The 19,687-nt window shown below is 37.4% G+C and overlaps 1 protein-coding gene and 1 long non-coding RNA gene across 2 annotated transcripts; one reads left to right on the top strand and one right to left on the bottom strand.

Annotated features, from left to right (window-relative positions):
* The first annotated feature begins 769 nt into the window (after positions 1 to 769).
* On the top strand, positions 770 to 1,059 carry LOC124057165. Its single transcript, XR_006843065.1, has 2 exons — positions 770 to 910; positions 942 to 1,059. It is a non-coding gene; the product is annotated as an uncharacterized LOC124057165 (long non-coding RNA).
* Positions 1,060 to 5,045: 3,986 nt separating this feature from the next.
* Positions 5,046 to 18,582, bottom strand: LOC124057120 (immunoglobulin-like and fibronectin type III domain-containing protein 1). The gene is made up of 22 exons (XM_046385256.1): positions 18,546 to 18,582; positions 15,644 to 15,799; positions 15,410 to 15,549; positions 15,091 to 15,316; positions 14,816 to 14,861; positions 14,503 to 14,698; positions 13,838 to 13,951; positions 13,573 to 13,735; positions 13,178 to 13,450; positions 12,593 to 13,009; positions 11,314 to 11,435; positions 10,992 to 11,133; positions 10,589 to 10,882; positions 10,178 to 10,477; positions 9,754 to 9,930; positions 9,528 to 9,656; positions 9,065 to 9,373; positions 7,156 to 7,241; positions 6,871 to 7,063; positions 6,157 to 6,453; positions 5,173 to 5,499; positions 5,046 to 5,050 (listed from the first exon to the last, which is right to left on the bottom strand). The coding sequence occupies exons 1-22, from the start codon at positions 18,580 to 18,582 to the stop codon at positions 5,046 to 5,048; spliced, it is 4,149 nt and encodes a 1,382-aa protein (XP_046241212.1).
* Between the last annotated feature and the right edge of the window lie 1,105 nt (positions 18,583 to 19,687).

Genomic DNA, 19,687 nt, shown 5'->3' with positions numbered 1-19,687 from the left:
TATGTGTGGACACAAGGATCTGACAGCATTATTGTTCACAAGGGCTCTCAAGGGACTCAGGGTCATTCACCAAAAGACAAAAAAGTAAAGCATCATTAATCTCATTAATGGTGTTTCTGGGGTAGATATAAAATAGACCTCTGTTTTCTTTTGGTACAATATGTAATACACAGGGACATATGGCTGGTTGGTGATAGTGTACTTCCCTGTGCAGTAAAAATAAGTGCGAGTTATTATAGTTGTTGTTATCCTTTTTTTTTTTTTTACAAATGAGAAACAAGGCTGTTAAAAATAGTACCTCCTCAACGACTGGAAGAAGGCACATCTGAAAGTGAAAGTAAAATTTAAAATACATGCAGTAGATGAACAAACGCACATGGGTTTGAGTAAGGGTGAGATGAGAGTGTTTTGTCACAAAATGACATCTGTTAGATCCCTCAAATTTCATGAAGCTGAACAAAGTGCTGTGTGTGCTGACAATTATTTTCCATTCATTACGTTAGCACAGGTCATTCGTTTGCACAAACGCACAGTGACATTAAACAGTGTTTGTGGTGTTCCACAAGGAATCACTCCACAGTATATGTTTGGACAGAGGGATTCTTTTTAGTACTCTTCCCGGACAAACATGATTCTTTTTGAATCTATCTTCTATATGTAGCTACTATATGCGCAAATTTAAGCAGTTCATCATCTTATATATAAAACAATCACAAATTTAACTTTCAACAGTTAAACCCCATATGAGATTTTGCCTTATGACACCTGAAAACTACATTAAAAATATTACTATTTAAGAAAAAAAAAAATCACCAACAGGTCACTTTGCCTCTGCTGTTTATTCAGCAAAACACAGTTTAAATACCACCACATGGCAACCCAAGAGTCGGTCATTTCAAATAAAATGCACGTGGCTGTTGTTGCTTTCCAATTAGTGCCAGCTCAGACAGGATGTCACAGAGGGATGTCTGCAGTCTACACAGAATGATCAAGCATGGATTTACATGTAGCCAGTTCTAAGTAGTACATTTTTTTTGTAATCTGAAAACCAATAATAATCACAGGACACTTACAGATCCCCCTATATCACATTTGTTGACTGTTCTTCATCATCATGGCAGTAATTAGGCACCACCTGCTGGCAGAAAATAGTACTTCAACCTTTTCACAAAAGGGCCTCATGACAAGAGAACAGTATGTACCAGTGGAATCCTATGTATCCACATATACCCAGCATGTACCATAAATTACTTGCAGTGACAGGCACTACATCTGTACTTGTGTTTAACTGAAGTAGTCACATTGTTTTGGCAAAATGGCAAAAATCAATGAGCATTTCATGCATCTTAAACTCTAATCTGTGGCATATGTAAATGGAATAATAATAATAAAGAATAAAATAAATACTACAGGTCAGCAGCTACTAATTTAAAAAGTGGGCTGCGTATAAAATGGTTCCCATTCCTCTGAATGACACTTATAAATTGGTCTTATGTATTACAGGAAACAGGGGTGGACTGTAATAGTTTACAGTTGATCAATCTACTGGACAAGTGGTAGTACAACTAGTAGAAGTACAACCACTTGTAAACGTTTTTTTCATCCACAACAACCTTACTGTTTCATTCAGCAGACTCTTTTTCCACAGTCTCCTAGCTTTCTTTAACTAATTCGGATAACTCCTCTTCCAAAACGTGACTGTCCTTTGTCTCTTTCTTCTTCTGCTGTCTCTCCTACAGCCCTCTGCTCCTCACTCTGTCCCGTAGTTTCCTTGTGTTCTTGCTCATCTGCTGTAATTTCTTGTTCTTCTTCAGCAATAGTTTGCTCTTTCTCTTCGTCTTGTTCGTCTCTAAAAAACCCGTATCCCCGTATCCTACTTCCTTCCTTCTCCTCTCCTTCATCTTCAGCATCTGCTTCTCAATCTTTTCCTCTGCATCTGCTCACATCTCCAGCACCTCAGTGGTATTCTGTGCTGTGTCCTCATCGGACTTATATTTCATTGTCCAAGAAGGAGCATCTGGCAGCTGAGATTGACAGATAGATTTTGAAAAACAATGTACACTGTCACAGAATACTTTCAATTTAACAGGCATTTTAAAAATAGTCTTGTTAAAAGTAGCAGGGTTATACCTGGGTATGAGTAAAAGTCTGCTGCTGAGCCATGATGCTGCTGTGGAGGATCTGTGAAGGGAAAAATTGCTCATCTAGAATCATCTGCACTGAACTGAGCATCTCTTCTAATGCCTGGGCACACATGGCCTGCTTAGCCTCTACAAGCTTCCTGTAACAAACACACGCACGCACACACACAAGTGACCTGATTTATCTCATCCAATCGTGTGTCCTTCTCATCATGCAGGGCTAAAATCTGTGAGTTGTGTCCTTCAACTTCTCTGATATGGCTAGAGCAACCTCAGCCCTCTCCTGAGTTTCTGAGCCTCCTCAAAGGCAAAGATCCTCTCCTCCAAACCCAAACCCGTACAAGTCTAGAGAATGAGAGAAATTATTTACCCGTGCAGTTACAGAATGAACTGTGATATTGTTCTATTAGGGTTGTGTGTGTGTGACAGCATGCACTGTGGCCTACCACGAGACAATATACATTTGTCTGTTAAATGTTTACACTGTGGAAGCTAACCTGTTAATATCTCTGGGTGTAATAAGCCATTGTGGACACTGTTACAAATCACTACACAGGACAATTCTAAAGCAATATTTGGGTATTGCATTACTGTGATGAGATATATTGGTTTGTCAGGCATTTAATCTTCTGGTTTAACCAAACATAGAAAAATAACAACAGGTGTTACTCTAACTGTAAAGTCAGCCCCTTTGAAAGGTCATACAGTCTTGGCTTTTCAAAATAATCCTCACTGACCGTCATCAGTGACCATATTATCATACCCGTTAAACAAACTACAAGTAACTGAAAGAGCTTTGTCATGAACGCTTCTCCTTTTTTGTTTTTACGTTCAAAAGCACTTGTTCGTTCAGGTATTGAACACGTGATTAATTTATTTTGAAGATAATTCATCAATTTCCGGTAACTCACGTCCTCTTAACAAACTTAACGCAGCAAGTTTTTAAATGTGCACCTGACAATCCCAACAGGCCGCCGAAAGTTTATTCAAAAAGTTGTCGATTTAATTTCACCTTGTTAGATAATAACACAAAACCAAATGAGAAAACGTATGTCTTTTACAGTGAACTGACCAGCCGAACAGAAAACACGGGTTAGCTAACTTTGTTAACGTTACCTGTGCATCCGCCATCTCCATCACCTGTTGAAGAGCTGTGATTCTCTTTTGCATGGTTGTAATGTACTCCGACAGTTGGTCGAGGTCGTGCTGCTGCTGTACACAAAACCACCATGTTACATAGCGATAGCGATGAGCAATAAAGCTGGAGAAGCGCTGGAAATCGTTTTTCTAAACTGAGGCGTCCAACAAAATGGAAGTGTCTGGTTGCGGATTCTTTGACTTGCGCCTGGCCATGGCAGAAGGAGACGGACTGGACAGAGTGAAAGGTATGTGCCTTCAGTGAGATGGAAACAACTCAGAGTGGCTTCTCGACTAGTTTTGCTACCACGTTGTCTATTCTGCTAGACCCTGCCGTCCCTTTGACCTAATCAGTCATTGAACTCCCATAATATTCCAAGCAACTGCTGAAGTGGGGCTTATGAATGCATAAGCAGCCTTATATTATTGAACCTGGTCCCTATGTGGTCCATTGAATGCTGTTTGTTTGAATATTAAATTTAAATAAAGTCCGAAAACAATTAATATGCAAGGAAATGAATCCTGAAATAAATAATGAGTCAATAAATTTAAATATTAAACGAGTCAATATACTTCAGTAAATAAATAAATATTTTATAAAAGGCATTTTTCAAATTACAGTTTTATTTCAGGGGACTTTTATAATTCAACATTAATTTATTTCTGGGGTCTTTTGTCCTCCCAGTGCTGCATTTATTTCCCATTTCTTTTTATTTCTATCTGTTACAAGGGGGGTGGGTGGGTGGTTATCTGACAGAAACAAGTGCACCACTTGCCAAACTAGGCTGCCAAAGAACAGTGTGGGCCGCTGGACAATATGAAAGAAGTTGATAGGTTTTGATTTAGCATACAGTACTGTCCATAGCAGATCAAACTGATCAAGTTAGTTTACCAGCAGGAACTATTTTGTCTCATACTGAACGAAGCACAAAACAAAACATTCCCTTTTATTTAAAGTCTGATTGCCATTTAACCAGTGCCCCAAGAGAAATATATGTTATAATAATAACTGATAGGCTAAGTAAAGGAGCTGTACTAGGCTCGGTGCTAAAATGTCACTCTTCATTAAGTAAAAGTTTTTAAGGTAAAATAGAATAGTAAAATAGAGACAAAGGCATGACATTGACACACAAACGTACAGTCATGATAAAACACTACATTCTCTGTCTAATCATAAAAGTCTTTACAGGAATTTACAATCTCCTGTACTTAACCAAGAGCAATGATATTAAACAGCTAAAAATGCTTGTGTATTAACTTTGTGTATTCACGCATAAGATGCAAACAAAACAAGAATCTGCTGATGAAAGCACGGCCTAATAGTGCTAGTAGTCAATAGCTCTTAAAGTGTGTAGTGACACCGTTTAAGGCCTATGGAAATAAATAATGATAAGTGTTTTAAATTGGACTGTTTCATATCATTTGCCCTGAACACAGTGGCACCCAGAAAGTGACAGTATGCAACTGTCATTTTGCAGTGTATTTGGCTACATCTTGAGTAATTCAAAGCAGGGTGATGAAATAATTTTTTTTAATTTAAGTTTAATAAGTAATAGTATGGTGTTTAATAGTTTCCTAAAACACAATTCATGTTTTGGGAGCTTTCTAAAGTTGTTAAGTGTTGTAATAGTGGTGCATCACACTAGTGGGAAATGGAGTAACTTAAAAGTAATATGACTTGTAATGAAATTTGAATAAAAGTGTAAGTGATTAAACACAGTAAGCAATCTGTTGGCAGAGCTTCTGTCCAGCAGCTGCAGCTCTTCCTCACCCTGTAAACAAACATATTAATACTCTTAGGTTGTTTCATCTACATTCTGTACACGTGAGTATTTAATTGGTCAGTCTGTTTATGTAAAAATGGACAATTCTTAAACCCAATAAAAGTGACTACCTCTGACATTCAGCATCATTGAGGACTCAGCTGTCCCCAGTTTGTTCTCAATGACGACTTTGTATTCCCCGCTGTCTTTGGCTCCCACCCTTAGTATGAGCATGGAGCAGACTCCACATACGTTGGTGATGTGATAGTTGGTGTTTGTGTTCAGGCTGATGTCGTTCTGGTACCATGTCACATGTGGAGCTGGATCACCCTTGACTGCACAGCTGATGCAGCACTCGTAACCCTGTGGAGCTGTACGCCTTTTCAGGGGAACGATAAATGATGGAGGTGATTGGAAGTCCAAGGATTTTGTCTCTGGCATGTTTACTTTGAACTTCCCTGAAACACACACACACAAAAAATGCACAGTTGAAGGTGATTTACAAAATTATAATAAAGTTAGCCGGTGCTCGAGATATTCAAGTTTTAAAATCCTCCATAATTAAATCCATTTTGCGAAGTTGTAAAGTAGTATAAGGCCATCTTTCCAAGTTCATTGTTTACCTGAGGCATAACTAAAGGTAAAAATGACCAGTGGTTTTAAAGGGGCAGTTGTGGCCTGGAGGTTGGAGAAGCGGCTTGTGACCGGAGGGTCGCCGGGTTCGATTCACCCAGGATTTACAGGAAAAATTTGGGTGTGGTGGAGTGATTAATAATGCCCCCCACCCCAGCCGGCTTGAACAAGGCACTTAACCCCCAATTTGCTCCTCGGGCACCTGACAATAGCAGCCCACTGCTTCTGTGTGTTTCACTGGATGTTGCATATGTGTTTCAATCAGTGATGGGTTAAATGCAGAGAAATAATTTCCCAGCGTGGGATTAATAAAGTAAATAAAAAAAATAAATAAAAATTCAAGAAGAGATGTGACATACTGAGGCATCAGTTTCAGGAAAATAAAGCTGTACTTCTCCGAAGTCATCAATGCTAGCATATAGTAACCATGATTTATTTTAAGTGAAAAGTGATTCTGATATGACTGAACTAGAGGCACAAACCTTTTTCCTTTTTGATTTCAAACACGGGGGATTTGGAGGGTGGCGAAAGACCCATGTCATTTTTAGCAAATACTCTGAAGTAATACTCCCGTCCAGGCAAAATATTGACAACTGTGAACTTGTTGTTGAAGAGATTGTCTGCCACTGTCCTCCAAGTGCGTTTGAAGGAGTCCCGCTTGGATACCATGTAGTGTAGCCTGTCATCCCTCTTCGCATCTGGAGAGGAAGTCCAGGAAAGAGTTACTGTCCCTGGGATGTTCTGGTCCAGTACCACTGGACCTGGAGGTTTGGGATCATCTGCAACCAGAATTTTATGCACAGAAATACAGATGTTACAGGATTAGATTTCTGATGTTCAGTCTTGAATCTTGGGTGGTGTTTGTCAAAGAACATCCACATGATTGCCAGAACCAAAGGTTTCCTTGCAGAACTTTGCATTATAAACAGATGATGAATGTTATTCACTTCACCTGTCAGTGGTTTTAATGTTGTGGCTGATTGGTGCAGTAAATGTATCCAGCTGAGTTTCTTTTGGCTGTATCTTTTTACGTATGAAACAGTTTAACACTTGGATTCAATAAATCCAACTGGAATTTATTTGGTCTCTGTGTTTACTGGGCTGAATAGTTAGGAACATCTAATGGGACCAGCAAAGAGTCACTGTAATCTGTGTTTGGAATTTGTATTTATATATGAGGCTATAAAGAGTTTCACCTGTAACTCTGACTTCAACATTAACGCTCTCCTGGCCGACAATGTTCTTGACAGTAATGGTGTAGATGCCAGTGTCAGTCCATTCAGATGTGGGAATCAACAGCTGGGAGCCTTTATCAGAGTTGGTAACTGTTACATGCTTGGACACAGGAATACCATCTTTTAGCCAAGAGATCTCTGGCAGTGGAGAGGCCTGTACACAGTAAGAAAAACATCAGGATACACAATAAAAATACATTCCCCTATGAATGATTTAGTAAGAAAACATTTTGCACCACTGAATACCTCAAAGTTGATGTTCAGACGGACTGTGTTTCCAGATCTTACCACCACAAAGGTCTTCATGTTGCGATCTTTGAACTTTGGCCTTACTGTGAGGGTGAAATTTAGAATAATCTGTTTAGATTCTTGTATTTATACAATTTCAAGTAGTTTGTCATTTTTCAGTACACTTACTCTAATGTATAGATTAATAAAAAAAATCAAAGCCTTTGTTTGAATTCTTGTTATGTTTTCTATTCCTGTGTACATAGACAGGATTGCCTTGAGGAAATATACAGGAATTGGATGAAGACATTTTTTAAGAATTTATTACTTCAGTATCTGTATAAATGCAGTGTTTCTGACAGATGACAGTGTAACTTAAATTCAACTTGGACTATCAGCTTGTTGTTAATGACAGTGTGGTGATCCTCAGCCAGCGGTACTTACTGCATTTGCCAAGGGGCTACTTGGAAAGATTGTGGAGTAGCCCAACTAATTGGAAAAGAATAGAATTTATGATTTGATTTAAAGAAGTATACCTAAAGAAGTATAATTTAGGTGTTATTGCAGTTAAGATTTTGTTGAAACTAGTTATTAAGCAATTAAGTTATTAAGATGAAATGGTTAACTAAAAGTAATGGATAAATTTTTAAAATGTAGTACAGCATATGTTTATAGTATGAATATGAGCTTGACTTCAACAGTACAACAGTACAGTTGTACAATTGAACAGTAAAATTGTGTGAAAATTTTGTAACATTCACTATTAGTTCCATTTTTATATGATTAATAGAAAAGGGGGCTGGAGCCTATCCCAGCTGACTACGGGCGAGAGGCAGGGTTCACTCTGGACTGGTCGCCAATCAGTCGCAGTGCTGACACACAAAGACAGACAACCACACACACGCTCACACCTAGGGGCAATATAGAGTAGCCAATTAACCTAATGTGCATGTTTTTGGTATTGTGGGAGGAAGCCGGAGTACCCGGGGAAAACCCACGCAGGCACAGGGAGAACATGCAAACTCCACACAGAAGGGCCCAGACCGGGATACGAACCTGGAACCCTCTAGCTATGAGGTGACAGTGCTAACCACCACCGTGCCGCCCTTTTACAAGTTTAAGAAAATGAATAAAAAAAGAACATACAAATACAATACAAAAAATACAAAAATTGTATTGCCACGTAAGCAGCAAGCCACCCAGCTAAACTCATAAGAGAGAAAGATAGAGAGAGACGGGCTGTGCTGATATTGTGGCAGGCTGTGAAAAATAAATAAATGGATGTTTAAGAAAGCCTGAAATCCAAGTCCATTTCCTGTCCTTTATATGTTGTAATTCATTGATCTCTGAGTACTCCAGCTGTTCAAAACAGCACCACATTGCACATTTTGATTTCTATCCCACAGTGTCACAAACGACTGAAACACAGATGGCATGACTAAATAAACAGAGACCAGCACTTTCAATACATATATGCATGTGCATGGAACTCCTTTGGTCAAATACAGCAAAACAAGTCACTTTGCCTGTGCTATTGCCACAGTGCTGTTGTGATGTGATGTTATTAAATACTATGTCTGGTTGAAAACTGCTCAAAACTCAAAACTGCATCTGAACAGAAGTATATTGTTCATGCTTAGCTATCCAAAATCTTGTTTTAACTGCCTTACCACAATAATTCTACAATTTAACACCAATATCTATGGATATTAAACAAATATTGTAGCGGGTATGCAGGCTTTGTTTCTTTGCTATTTTATAATGATATTTTAAAGCAAAGAGGTCATTGTACAGTATTAGGTATTGTGGATGAAAAGCTACATATTTATACTGAATATAATCAAAATTAGAAAAATAGAGCAAGGTATAATTTAATTAAACTTCACCAAGTTGTCACATTCTTGATTTAAATTTGTAATTTTCTCACCAGGAGGGGGCATAGCAATGATGTAATTGTCAAAGCCCTGAGGTTCTCCGTCACCGCCATAATTGGTGGCAATTACTCTCACCCAGTAGGTGGCCATTGCCTTCAAGCCAAGCACAGTGTAGGAAGTTAGAGTAATTGGGATGGCATTACAGCGGGTCCATTCAAGGCTTTGTGTTAGTCTGATCTCCACATAGTACCCTTGGGCTTCATCTTCTACCCCTTCTATTTCTTTAGGTTTATTCCAGGCCAGTGAAAATGTGGTGTAATTGGAGGATGTTAACTTTAGGTCCGTCACTTTGCCTGGAGGTTCTGAAATTACAGTAATGTGAGGTTATTTGTTTAGCATTACTGTTGTTTTATGTTGCACAGAGAACTACCAACAGCATTAAGTTGCAGGTGTACCGTAAAGAATAACTTAATTTTCAGACAACTGTAGTAGAATATAAGAGTGTGAGTGGCTTACTCATTGGATCTCTTGCGATTACTGTGTCACTTGGAATACTAGGATCTCCAGCACCAGATAGGTTGATGGCAGACACTCTAAATTCATATTCTGCCCCTTCAAAAACATCTTTCATTGCATACTTTGTATCTGTGGAAAAAGGAAGTAAAGCACCACAAGTATTAATTGATGTAGGATGTATAACACAGCAAAAAGTGTATCATGCAGACTGTCATGAGATGGATACCTGTAATAGGCCCTCCTTGGTTTACAAGGCTCCAGTAATTGGTGCCTTTCTTGTTCTTTTCCAAATTGTATCCCACTATTCTGGTTCCTCCAGTGTCGCATGGAGGAGACCATGTCAGATTGATGCAGTCTTTAAAGACACTGACCACTCTAGGTGCTGTTGGGGGTCCAGGATAACCTGTAACATTGCATTCTGTCTATTCAGTGTTGTTATGCAAATCTTATGTTGCTCTGTGGTTCATCTTAATACAAAGTCAAGTTAAATACAGTAATATACAGTCAGTCTGCATCTACTGTGAAAATGCAATCTTTTCATTGTTTCACTGGTTATTTTATCTGTTTCCCCAAGAGGTTAAGATGTTTTCTGACCAAACTGCAGCAAAAAGTAGACGTTACACCAAATTAGGCTCCAACTAAAGACTTACGTAATATACCAGCTGGTATGTCATCTGTCTGCAGGTAATCACTGATTCCTTCTGCGTTCTTGGCTCTGATCCGGTAGCAGTATCTCCTTCCAGGGTCCACATCTGAATCTTTGTAACTTGGGTTGCTGCCAGGGATCTCACCGAGATTTGTCCATTTATTGCGCCCTACTTGTTGGCGTTCTATGATATAATTCATGACAGGGCATCCACCACTATCTTTCGGTGGTTTCCATTTGAACTCAACAGATGTTACAGCACTTTCCTTAATCTCCACAGGTCCTTGTGGTGGCGTGGGTTTATCTGTTGATGAAAGGAAACTAAATCTTACTAACAGCAAAAAGCATTTATCACATTACATACAACAGAACATGTAATACATGACAAACTTTAGTCTACGGGTTCTCTACTTACCGAGTACAATAAGTTTGGAAACTGCTTCTGTTGTGCCAAATTCATTTTTTATTTTGATTTTGACTTCTCCACTATCTTTCCTTTGGCATTTAATAAGGCGTAGCCTGCTCTCACTTGCTGATGTTTCTATCTTCACATTGAGGGCTGGCAAAAGCTCATCATCATCCTTGTACCACTGTATATTCATTGGTGCCCCACCCGAGAATGGCAGCCTCCATTGAGCATTTTCACCTGCTTTTATAATCACTGGCTTTGTGAATTTTCCTAGAGCATCAGTGTCAATTTTTGGTGGATCTACAATGTTAGAAAAAAACAAAACAGAACAGTTTTTGTCAAAAACCTTTTAAACCATGGGGAAATGTATCTATTGATACCAAACCATATTATTACTTATAATTCTGACCTTGTATATTAAGTGTTGCTTCTGATTTACGGCCCTCAGCTTCGAAGCGATATGCAGCTGCATCATCTTTATTGCAGCAATCTATTATCAACCTGTGACAGGCTCCATCTTTGATAATTGTTACTCCATCCTCATTAGTTAGCTTGTTAGAGAAAAAGATTAAATATTCATAGATAAACATTTTGATAAATGAATGTATGGAATGTGCAAAATGTTATTTTTACAGAAATGAACCTTTATGGACTAACAAGCGGTTGAACAGCTATATGTAGTTTTCTATATTACTTAAATACTCGTAATTCTCCAGGAATAGTTTACTTACCAGCTTCCCATTTTTATACCATTGTCCCTCAGAGGTCTCACTGCTTAGTTTGCAGGACAGCTCTGCCCGTTCACCAACATTAGCAGCAGTGTCGGACAGCCCACTGACGAACTGAACCCGATCTGAAACAGTAAGAACAACGTAAAAAATAATTACAAATAATCAATATGACAGTGTGCATTGTATTTAGCCCTGTATGGCATGGTGTTGGTGTAGTATGTAGTGAAAATGTTGTAGAACAACCAGCTAACATTAAAGCAGCACATACATTACTTGCTCAAGTGAAGAAATAGCAGATAGAATGAATAGGAATTGTTAGTTAGACTTGATATACTTCACTGAAAATAGCAATAATACTATTGGCATGCATATGATGTGTGCCTCCAACCAGAATCTGTGTATCATTCTAGTGTTCACCTTTGTACAAATAAATAGTTGATCCAACAGAGCAAACAGAGGTTGGGACAATGCAGAAAACACATGAACATGCAGTTTCTATTTCTCAGCAGAAGTAAAGCAAAGATAGCAATGAAAATCCTTGTTCTGTCCTCTCTTACCAGTTTTTCTTCTTTACAGTATGCCTCTCTCTAGTGGTCAGCATGCAGGATTGCAGACAAGTATTTCATTAAACTCATTCAGAATTATTAACTTGAACAATTCTTGCCCTAACTATAAACAACCATTTATACAGGCCATAATACTATTGTGCATATTTATTTTATTTCTTTTCTTTGGTCACTTTACTGCTTGTTATAGCCTGTTATGTGCTACTGAGAAATAGCAGGAATACTTCTGATTTTCAATGTTTGGCCCAAAATGGTCAAGTGTATTTTAAACAAATGTACCTTTTTTTTTTTTTAAACAAACTTTCACTAGAGTTGGTAATTTTGAAGGGAGGTCCTAGAATTTTTAATCTGACTTTTTGTGACCGAGTTTTTTCACCTACAGATCTGACCTGTGCCCGCTCCATGGATAACACAGGTAATTTATAGGCCCAAATTATATTGGAACTAAAATTGTTAATAATTTTTCTTTTTACCTACTTTTACTCTGGACTGGAGATGTGTATAACTGTACTTTAATCAAGGAGTGCAATACCTATTAGTACTTCAGAAATATAAGACAAATACAGAGCCGAACAGAAAAACCTGACAATAAAGCACTGAGTGCAGTAGCAGAGACACATTAGCAGAACTGGAACTAAAACTATGCCATTAATTTGATGTCAGTGCAACACCATGACACATTACTCACTCTTCACACAGTGCAAGGATTTTACCTGTAACAGTATCAGGAACCAAGGGCCCAGCTCGTAATCGCTTCTTTTTCTTATCATCTGCAGCATCTTTTTTATTTTCATCATCTTCATCTACCAAGAGATTCTTATTCTTGCCATCTCCGCCACTCTTGTCTCCATCAGTCTTGCCACCAGCCCTATCATCAATTCTATCACCAATCTCATCCCCAGCCCCATCACCATCTTTTCCATCTCCTCCATCCCCTCCATCCCCTCCATCCTCCAGTGCAGCTTTAGCTGCTGCATCTTCAACATCCTTTTCAGCCTGTGCTCGTCTGGCTGCGTCCAAGTCATCTTTCTCTTTTTGTATCTTGGCCATCTGTTCCAACGCTAGTTTTGTCAGATCATCTTGGTTGCCAGTCTGGGTGACCTTACGGCCTTTGCGACCACTTGGATCAGCTGAGTTACCGTGAACACATTTGAGTAGGAAGAGTAAATCATTTATTTTGTTGGAGCATTCTTAAATGAGCAAATATTCAAGGAGTGTTCTTCCAGGTATCACACTATTATAATTCAATCAATATTGTATCCATTAATGTATATATCCATATGAAAAAATTGTCTCACCTTTCACTGTGAGAGAGGCCCTACTAGAAGTTATCCCCGCAATGGCATAATATGCTCCATTATCTGCCATTTCACAGCCTTTAACTCTCAGTGTGTGAATTAGTCGGTCCTCTGAGACAGTAATCTCATACTTGTCCCCATGTTCAAGTGATGAGTCCTGTTTTGCCCAGGTAATTCTATTGAGGGGTGTTGACAAGACACACTGAAAGATGGCGTCCTCACTTTCAACAGCCTTCACATCCTTAATCTTGGCTATAAAGTCCACAGCAGGCACTGAAAGACGAGGAAGGGTGGATGTGGATTAAGTGATGTACTCATTCCTAAATGTGTCTTGAATTGTTTTGCCAGCTGGCAGCACAATAATACATATTACAGTTTAAATAGTTGCATCTTACCTTGAAAGTCAGTCGTAAGGACATTTGTCTCTTCAACGTCAACCTGGTAAAATCCGGCATCTTCTGACTGAGGATCTTTGATACTGAAAACATACTTTGTCCCTGTTTTCCTAAGACTGTGCTTTGAATTTTCATCCTCATCATATGGAACCATTGTCCCATCCTTTTTTTGTGAAAGAGAAGAAGAAGTTTGATTATTTTTTTATTTTTTTTTTAAGCAATTATTAGTTTTAAATGTTATACATCAAGACACATATTGGCTCACCTTGTATAAGTTAATTGTACTGTTTGGATCCCATAGTTTCATGTCCAGGCTAAATTCAGCTCTCCCATTGGGTTTTACTTCTATTTGTTTCACATTTTCCAGTCTTTCTACAACCTAAAAAAAATAAACAAAAGTCCTGGGTATAAATCTGTAGAGTTTTCTCTGAACTTCTGAGGCAAAGACTTTTTGAACTTAATCGGACCTTGGTCGTCACAGTATGGATGTTTACCTGACAAGAAGCACTATGTTAGTTTAGCTCCAGGCAAAACTAGCCTTCATGTGTAGGAATGATAAAATCAAAACTTGAAAAATTAAATAAATTAAAAAAAAAACAAAAAAACAAAAAAAAAACTTGCTGATGCATTTGCATGAAACATGCTCTTAAACAGTTCTTTTAAGTCGTGGTCTAGAAAACCATGTGGTTTAACTTGACTTGGTCCAGGTGTAACTTGGTCCAGGTGTAACCAGGGCAGTGAAAGCAACTGGTCTCCACTTTTATCTATAATATATATATATATATAATAACTTAAGCAAATCAAATGATAAAGTTTTCAGAGCTCAAATTGCAGGTGAGTTTTGAACCTTGTTTAAAACCCCACCAGTTTTTGCAGGTTCTAAATACGTAATCCAGAATTCATGTGGACAAACTGCATACGACACGGTACCTTTGCCTGCTCATCTTCCCTTTCCTTTTTCATCTGGTTGAGCCTCTTTAGCATCCAGCGAAAATCAGTTACTCCAAACTCGAAACAGATTTTTTCATAGTCCTTCTTTGGTGCACCAAGAAGCAGTTCCCAGAGTTTAGGATCAATTTCTCCTTCTTTTTTCGGTGGTAGTTGTTTTTTCCTGGTGACAACAACACTGAAAAGAAAAGAACAATAATATACCACAATACTACAACAATGTGTTTTTGGAGGTACATATTAAACAGTACATATAAAGAAAACAAAAAAAAAAAAACATCTGGCTGGAGCTCACGTTTTCTTAAGCATTGATCTGAAATCCGGTAGTGGTGGCTCATTTGCTAAAAGAAGAGATATAAATCAGGAAGATTCATATTCATGTTTAATATTCATATTTCCTTTTGGTTCTTTGCAAAAAAATTGATCAAATCGCTTGTACATCACTAACACACTAACACTTCTTTGGAACTGTCAGTATTTCATTGCCATGTTCAACATTACTGCTGAGATACAAATTAAAGAATGATGATAGAAAGAATGACTTAATCTATTTCATAGTAAATTTCATACCTTTCTTCTTTAAGCCTGGTAAAAGCATGAAAACAAGAAACAATACATGAACAGTCAAAACTACAAGATACAAGATTTTGTGCTCAAATTTGATTAATTTACAGTGAACATTGCATGGTCTTTTACCTCCACTAATGTTCAGAGTTACATTGCAGACAGCCCTTCCATACTCATTAGTGGCAAAGCATTTGTAGGAGTCAGCTTGATCTGGTTTTACACAGAGTATCTGAGAAAGGAATATTGTTGTAGTGAGAATGACCTCTTCTAAATGAGTACTGTGAAATATTTTTATATAATATTTAAATGATTTTTTTCTCACCTCAAGAATGTGCTCATGAGCTCTTTCATCGTATCTGGTTTTGTACTTTTCTGAGTCATCAACTTTGCCCTCGTTACGCTCCCATGTTACAACTGGCGCTGGCTCTCCACTAACCATGGCTTTGAAAAACGCTTTTTTGCCTGAAAAATCACAGTAAAGAGAGGGATACAACAATGACATAGTTGTAGATAGTATTGATGCAATGACAGCTTCACTTTTTAGTTTGTTATTTACCTTCTTGAACAGTCAGAGACATTGGCTTCCGCGTGAAATCAGGTGTTGACTTCCCTGCAGGGAGTTGCTCGACATACTGAGTGATCATAACCCCAGGAACTCTGGACCTTTTCTTGATAGCCACTGTTAAAACCAGCAAATAACAGCAAAACTTTGCTGTGTGAGATTGTTCATGTAATCAGACAAGAGAACCAGAAAAAAAAACGGAAGTTATAAATGCTTTGTGTGTGTTCACACATTTGTTTAAACAGATGAATCATTCCTTAGGAAAACCATGGGCTTGGATATGATTAAAAATATGATAACAGCCTTTAAACACACAGTTTTTTAGTATTAAAACCGTAACAGTATCTTTACAGCAGTGCTTCAGCTTTTGGTTGCAGTGTTGTTAGGATTTCACAAGAGGTCAGTGTTGGCTTTCTCTTTATCAGTCATTACAGCTTGTACCATGTGCCAAGACCTATAATATTTTGAACCATGGTGTTTAAGATGCATTGTGATTAAATTCTGTCTCTATTTTCCTCTGTAGGCAAACATATACATTACAAAACTCCTCAAAACCAGTTGAAGTGTGTTATTTTGTCAATAACTGATTGTAATAGAAATTCCAGTGAATGTGGGACAAATGTATGACTAACCAAATACCACTAAAAAAAATTTGTTCTGATAAAAAATAAATCAGGCAGTTTTATTTACCACATTGCAATTTGTTGTAAAGAACTTTACAAAAAATCCGAACAGGCAATGTAACCAATGTCAACAGCAAACACGTGCGCACTATAAAAAAATGAAATTGCTGACTTAAATATCTTACAGAATGCTTACAGGAAGTTTGGTTCTGTTGAAAGAAAGAAAGAAAGTCGAAGTGCCACAATGTCAGAATCACAGTACATCTTGTTTTGTTTTTTAGCCTTGATGTTAAAATCACCAGATGGCTGCCACAATTTTCACAACCTTTTTCCTCTCTAGGGTTTCAACTGTAGGATGACTTGAAGCACAACTTGAAGTTCATCAACAGCTGGTGAAATCAAAAATCTCCAACTGTTATTCATTTTTATGCATCATATCTCATAATGTCTAAGAGGTGCTTCTCTCACCCTCCAGGCTCAACCTTTACTGCTGCATAATACAGACAAGGCCAAATAGCTAATCACAGCACAAAAATGTGCAGGGTTGTATGTCTTGCAGTTACATATTGTTGTAAAATCAGATCTTAAGTAGTATGGAACTGAAACTTAGATACCATACCAATATTTAAATCACATTAAGGTGTAGGGTGTTTAATAAGAATCAATTTCAATTTCAAATGGATTTTGCAGAACCTGGGGACTGGGTGACCACAAATGTACCTACTGTATGTATGTACACATGTGAACATGTGAATATTAGCTTAAACAATTTTACACCTGTTCCTCACTGCTCCCTCCCATCAGTTGTGCACATCTGAAATATGATGAATGGCCTCAAATCAGTAATTTGTGCAGATCATGAAATGAAATCACTAATATCACTGAAAAAGTTGTTTTTAAATGCACAATCAAAGTTCGATTTTAAAAGGAACACAATTTTTTCTACAGTTTCACTGTGATACTAACGTTTCATTGAAGTAATTCTGTAATTCACTCTCTTTATCATATTTTTGCCAGTAGCTAATCAGGTTTAACAAGGATTTAATACCTTTTGAGACCTTTAGTCTGTTTACCATCAGTTTACAAATGTTAATATTTTCTTAGTTATATCAACAACTTGTTTGATTTTGTAGAAGCAGAATTAAAATATATCAAAGAAGTTGCTCAAAATCATATGGAAACACATGGTTGAAGCAGGTGATAATGCTCACAAAGATACAAATACAAAAGAAAAAAAAATCAGCAAAAAAATGGAAAAAAACATTAATAACACAAATTACATTTCTTAGAAAATGAAAGAATGCAGCTACAAAATAAACTAAAAATGAAAGTGTGAACACACAAAGAAAGTGTGAATAAAGCTGTTTCACTGACACTGATATAGTAAACTCAAAGGTTGGCTTATTTTTTCACTGTACTTCCAATGTGAGTTCATTTTAGACAACCCATTCTTCATCACTTTTCCACAGCAATCCTTCTTCAGTTAGAGGGCATGTACTGAATATTCATAAAACTGTATGTGTCATCTCTCATGGGGTCGATTTATACTCTTATATCATCTGAATGCAGCCAGAATTCTTGTAACCGTGTTCCTCAAGCCTTGATTCACACTTAATCCAAGTCTGGTAAGACACAGTTGTTTGCTTCAGTATACAAATCACTCCTGGAAAAACTGTCAGATTTGGACACAAGCACACTTCTGGATATGTCCAGTAGGAATACATTGCCTATATAAAGCTGTTATGCTTTTCCTAAACCACTCTCACCCACCAGCACTCGGCCTCTAGGCTGAGTGCAAATGGTTTCGGATACTCTGGGGATTTCTTGAAGGCAGGAAATGAAACACGTTTTGTTCTTCATATATATAAATGATAGACTTGTCAAGTGAAGTTCAAATTGTTTTGAAGTGTTTTTTTGTTTCTGATGCAAGTCTAGTTTTCTCTTTCTTTCTTCTTTTTTTCTCTCTTCCTCTTATCTAATGTGATTTAACTTAACTTCACAACTACTTTATATATAAATAAAAACCTGATTAGACTTGAACATCAAAGAAACACTCATACGCACATTCTATTCAGCTGGATAAAAATGGAACCTGTATGTCAACTTATGTCTGTATTTTAACATTTATGAAATGTCTAAATATATACAACTTTGTTGGTAAGGTTTATGTTAAATATGTAATAATACAATAGGGTAATCTATAAACAGCCCCTCCATATTTCTATAATGACCAAAACACACACAAACAAGTTTCTCACATTTTCCAAACTTACCTGAGGCTTTTGGTTCTTGATTTGTTACTGAACTCATTGTTGTGCTGTCAGTGGATCACTTTGTGACTGAAACACAAAGAAAAAATAATATATATATGATTATATCATAGTTGTATGTATAACATTTGTCATATTAGTATTCAGAACCAAGCATATGTTGGAATTTTTTTTACTAAGGGTGTTCCAATCAGGACTTTCAGGGCCAATCAACAGCCGATACTGATCACTGATCAACTGTTGTTTCTTTATTTTATTATCATCTATAGTTGTTAGTTATTAGTTGCATAAGAAAAACATGACGTGTTGAGGACAAATTGACTGAAAGAATTAGGTACGCTAATGTGAAGTGTCTGTAATGCCAAACTCAAAGTACTTCTACCTCCAATCTGTACTTGCCTTAAATACTGCAGTTCACTGTTTCATGTTCTTCTGAATAGAAATGTACTGTCTTGCTTTGAGTTTAGTTCTGCTGTAATCTATTAGCTGCATTAGCTGTTAGCTCCCTTAGCCAAACACACTGCAGAACTCTGGTGCTCACTGGCTGCTGATAGCTAACTTGGTTTCCTACTGCTGATTTCAATACTCATTTGCTGTGCCCTAGTCTGTTTGTCCCAAAAGCATTTTCTGTCATCCCTAGAAGGGATCAGTGGGACAATGTTTGAACCTTACAGTACGTTCCCACATTTTAGTGGCACACATAAAAACATTCTTGCGTCTTTATCTTGGGTGTTATAATCATTCTTTGTAGTGACCACCAGTCAAACTATTTATAATGAATACTGGTTGATCACGATTGATGCATAATTAATTGCAGCACCCTTTATGATACCCTGTGTAATACAAATAATTCGTGGTTACTTGTTACTCTTTGAATTTGTGATTTATCAGATTTGTGGGTTTTATATTGTATAGTCCAGACAGTATGATCGAATCAGATACTCTCGACGGCCAGGACTTTCACTTAACGTTACTAACTTTCTGACATGTTGTCCTACATGGTCAGCTACATCACTGTTTGTTTTACCACGTTGCTTTTCAAAAACACAAGTGTGGGAAACCTAACTAGATCCTGTTTGTTTTATGGAAGAGATATTTATGGAATAGATTTGAGCAGTAGAAAAGTTCCTGCAAGATATTTAAAA

This window comes from Scatophagus argus, chromosome 3, assembly GCF_020382885.2.
Source record: "Scatophagus argus isolate fScaArg1 chromosome 3, fScaArg1.pri, whole genome shotgun sequence".
NCBI lineage: Eukaryota > Metazoa > Chordata > Actinopteri > Scatophagidae > Scatophagus > Scatophagus argus.
Note: the sequence above shows the minus strand (reverse complement) of the source record. Positions and strands in the feature narration are given on the sequence as shown.